Source organism: Apis dorsata, unplaced genomic scaffold, assembly GCF_000469605.1.
Source record: "Apis dorsata unplaced genomic scaffold, Apis dorsata 1.3 scaffold_648, whole genome shotgun sequence".
Taxonomy (NCBI): domain Eukaryota; kingdom Metazoa; phylum Arthropoda; class Insecta; order Hymenoptera; family Apidae; genus Apis; species Apis dorsata.
Window position 1 is genome coordinate 357,296 of NW_006263839.1, and position 4,961 is coordinate 362,256.

General features: G+C 22.6%; 1 protein-coding gene across 1 annotated transcript in view; it reads left to right on the forward strand.

The window, feature by feature from the left end:
- LOC102677268 (gonadotropin-releasing hormone receptor) overlaps window positions 1–2,055 on the forward strand; it is a 10,866-nt gene extending 8,811 nt beyond the window's left edge. The window contains exons 3-6 of the mRNA XM_006621901.2: window positions 684–867; window positions 1,044–1,246; window positions 1,752–1,870; window positions 1,945–2,055. Coding sequence (XP_006621964.1) covers window positions 684–867; window positions 1,044–1,246; window positions 1,752–1,870; window positions 1,945–2,041 — 603 coding nt within the window. The 3' untranslated portion in view covers window positions 2,042–2,055. The remainder of the gene's footprint in view (window positions 1–683; window positions 868–1,043; window positions 1,247–1,751; window positions 1,871–1,944) is intronic.
- The last annotated feature ends 2,906 nt before the right edge of the window (window positions 2,056–4,961 follow it).

Genomic DNA, 4,961 nt, shown 5'->3' on the forward strand with positions numbered 1-4,961 from the left:
CAAATTCACACATCGAGAGTCGATATTACGATCGATAACACACAGATCGTTGCATTGTGGATGTATATACGAAAATAATTACAAATAAAAATACTCTTGGGATTCAGAGAGAAAAATTCACAAACGAGCATGAAATGATTGAAATAAAACAATCGTATTTATACGTAAAATAGACTAACTAGTTTTTTAAATATCTTTTTTAAATCCCTTTTAAAATAATTACTTCTTTAATCTTTGTTATAATCGATTTTGAATTTTAAAATTTCTCCAAAATAATTTAATAAATTTTTCTATCTTGTTATATTAAACTCGATGTGCTAACTTCTCGCGTAATCTCTTCATTTGACCGATTGAAAAAGTCCAACGCAAAAATGCAAATCGAGACGAGCGGACTCAAAAAAAAATTCTTAAAAAAAAAAGAGGAGTTTAAAATTGTAAATTGCCTATAATTAATCGTTACATAATTGACGATGATTTCCTTCTTTTTATATATATATATATATATATATATATCTACACGTGGATAATATTTCTCAAGAGATGTACAGATATCGTACAGATTTATAAAATACAATTCAATCGATCAATTGCAAAATTATTATTAATTCATTTCAGAATAAAATTGCATTGAATCCGAACACGTATATGCGAAATATACATACACGACAATTTGATATTTTCAGATTATCATATTCCACGTTGCCCAAGGGCCGTTCGTCGAAAAATTCGAGCAATGCGTGACCTATGGATTTTACACAGAGCCCTGGCAGGAACAGCTCTACGTGTCGTTCGGTTTGTTTTCCATGTTTCTTCTACCTCTTGGCATCCTCATCGCCACCTACGTTTTCACCATAATTACAATATCTCGTGAGTATCGTAAGAGATATAAATTTTGAAAAGATTAGGAAAGATTGTATATACAGTACTTTTTTTTCTTTTTTTTTTTTTCTTTCAATTTCGTTTCGTTAATAGATCTATCTCCAATCATTTTCCTTGTACGTATTATTTGTTCGAGCCATGTTACGAGAAAAATAATTTTTCAGGGAGCGAAAGAATGTTCAAAGTGAAATTGGCCAATAACGATATATGCCACGTAAACGGAGATGTAAATCGAAGAAAATTAATGTATCGAGCAAAAACTAAATCATTGAGAATCAGCATCGTTATAGTAACTGCCTTTATATTTTGGTGGACACCGTATTACACAATGATGATTATATTTATGTTCTCTTCTCCCGACAAACATGTGAGTATTTTTATCATAATGAATAATTTTTCCTTCTTTTTCTCTTTCTCCCTTTCTGGATAAATTTTTTTTTTTCTTACTCATCTCGTGAAAAAATTCTCTTCTCTTATCTCTTCTTATTGAAATAATGAACACTTTTCTCATATATTTTCATCAATCATCATAAATATTTCATTTTTGTACTTCTTTGAAAAAAAAAATGAGAGATTTCCAATTTGGAAAATTTTAAGACATCCTCTTGATTTCTTCGCTTTTTTTTATTAAAGATATAGATATTATATTTAAGATATTTAAAATTAAAATTTAATAAATTGAATGCATCGTGGAAAAAACGAAGAAGATCTATATATAATATGATAATAAATTTTAGCAAATATAAGAAACATTTTCACATTTCTTGAAAATATAAAAATATCGTTTACTTGCATTAGATGTATTAAGACCGTTATAAATATAGTTTACAAATATAGTTTGAGGAATTAATAAAGATCTTCGACATTTTCAGTTTAGCGATGAATTACAAAACATTATCTTCTTTTTTGGTATGAGCAACAGTTTGGTAAATCCTTTGATATATGGGGCGTTTCATTTGTGGCCGAGAAAGCGTCGGAATTTCATGCATAGGTATGTTAATATGGTAAAAAAAAATATATAATTCTTCTGTATAACGATTGCCTATTCCATCTTGCAACTTTCAGGGAAATATCTACGACACAACGCAGATTTACTCCAACCAGTAGCTATAGACGAGATTCACGAGAAACACGTACACCAATTTTACCAAAAAATTATTGAAATCCATGTCTCGATCTTTATTGTGTAAATTGAATAAGTTATTGATATTTTTAAAAAAACTTTAATAGATTGATGTAAATATGTATACTTGTTTAGTATAGTACTTATAAGATGAAGAAATTTTGTTATTCAAAGTTGAATTATATAACTCTACATATGTAAAGTAGTTTATCTTTCATAATTAATATAATGATTATTATATTTTGTAAGATACGTTTTTGTAAAAATATGTCAGTAAAATAAGATAATATAAAGTAAAATAATCTTGTAATATTATATAAATGTACAAAAATAAAATTATACATTAATAAAAAATTAAATTAAGAATACAAATAAAATTATATGTTTTTCAAAAAAAATGTTTGAATTTAATGTTTTTCAAAATAATATTTATACTGCATACAATCTTTAAATATTTCCAATATTTAAAATATATTTATATATGAAATGATTAAAAAAATTATAGTGATGAAAGATAAAATAATAAAATATACATAGCATCAGAGATCAAATATTTAATAAACATGATGCACTCTAAATCTTTTTTGAATTATAAAAAAAAATTGTGAATTAATAATTTGCTTATAATAATTATCATTCCAACTATACGTACAGTGCAATATTATATTTTGTTCAATTACAATTGACATTAGTAATTAATTGCATCTATTAGATAAATATTAGAAAATTATAAATAATGAAAAAATAAATTCGACAAACAAATTTTTAATTAATTATTTTTTGATAGAATGCTTCAAAATTCCCTCCTATTTTATCGAATAATATCTTACATTAAAATGTTTGCATTATGTATCATAAGATATATGTATTTTTTACGAATTAAAAATAATCATGATAAAACGAGAATATAATATTTAATTTAAATTTTTTTATATTAAATATTAGGATATATTATAAAAGAGAAATATATATTTTAAAAGAGAAATGATAGAGAAATAATGAAAAAAAATAATCGAAGTGCGTTTAATTGACATTTCATACTTTTACGATCACCTAGAGTAACAATAGACAAAGAAAGCAAGTAATAATAAAGGACAGAGAAGGTAAAAATTCAGGAATCAGCGCCATCTCTGGAGTACCGCAAATCAAACACATATAAATAAAGAGAGCAAATAGTTAAAAAAAAGATAGAAATAGGATAAAAGTTTATTATTGTGTAAGTGGTGCCATCTACTGACAATTCGATACATCTTCTCAAAGGCAAGGTAAGATAGAATAAGAATTGGGTAGCAGCGCCATCTTTTAACTCTAATCAAAAACATTTCTTCAAAGTAGATAAAGTAGAATAAGAATTAACTCGCTGCGCCATCTCTCGAAAAAGGTAAAAATTAAAAATATCTTTTTGAAGACAGTAAGATAGAGATTGGAATTTACTAGTGTCGCCATCTCTGTGCTAAATGTCTAACATTAACGAAACATTTTCCAAAAATATTTACGAGATGGCGCAGCATGTTCAATTTTTATTCCATTCCTATACATTCGAAGTTTTCTATACATTTCAGTATAAAAAACAATCATAACCTTAATAGTGATTATAATTAAAGTTAATACATAATTTGACTATAAAAATTATAAATAAATAATAGATTAAAAAAAAATTAATACAAATTTTATAATAAATATAAATAATAGAAATCTATATTTTTCGATCATGCACATACAATTTAATACATTTTAAATATATAACATAGATATCTATGAAACAATTGATTAATACAATAATTCTAAATACAAAGCTTTTAATATTTTATAATTTTATTGCATTCTAAATAAATTTTTATTTAAAAAATTATTAATGCAATGAACATGATTTTTTTCTCTCTTATTCAGGTAAGTTAAATAATAAAATGAAATAAAAATTAAATAAATAATCATTTCTTAATACAAAAAATTATTTTTATCATCTAAAAAAAATATTATTTAGCCATTTTTAAATGAAATTAAAAATCTGAAAATATATTATTATATGTATACGTATGTAAAAATTTACTTTAAACTTTATTAAGTGATAATTTAAAATTTTATTCAAAAATAAGTATCAAATCAAACTTTTATTAAATCTTTCCGTATTGATTAAATTTTACAATTTTTATGAAATGAGTTTTAGGAATAATGAAAGTAATATATAGATATTATACTTATATTTATACGAATATTTTTTCATTTCTTGAATTATAGGTTAAATTTTTACAGAGGTAACATTACTTTTAATTTTTATTAGCAAAGTTTCATTTCAAAAATTGACGAAATAAATATTTATTATTATACAACTTTTTAAAAAAAAATTTAATGATTTACATTCAAATATATATAATTCAACTAATGTAAATCATCATCTAAAATAATGACTTGAATTAATTTTCTTGATATGTTCTTTTTCTTTCTCACGTTTTTTTATTTTTTTCTTTAACTTTTTATTTTTTTTTTTTTTTGAGTTCTTATTTTTTATAATCATTTGAAATAATAAAATATTTTTTCGAATTAAATATTTTAATTTTATATTATTTTATTTTTTTATATAACAAAATGAATGTATCTTTAATACAAATATTGCCAATAGATTATATGATTTCAAATTTTAATCTTATTATTAAAATCTAAATAAAATTATTTTAAAATCTCATTATTGAGATCGATATTGGACAACAATGTACAACATAGAAAATTAACTTTCAATTTTTATTGTAAATGATGTAAATAATTTTTTTAAATGATCGATGTTTGTAATATTGCAAATTGCAATGTAAAAGATATATTTAATATAAAATAACAATTGTAAATAAATAACTATCTATCTATCTGATTTTATTTTATATAATTTTTAAATTATAAATTTTTTTATTATTTTATTTATTTTTATCTTTTATTAATTTAATTTTTTGTCTTAAATTTTTTTATT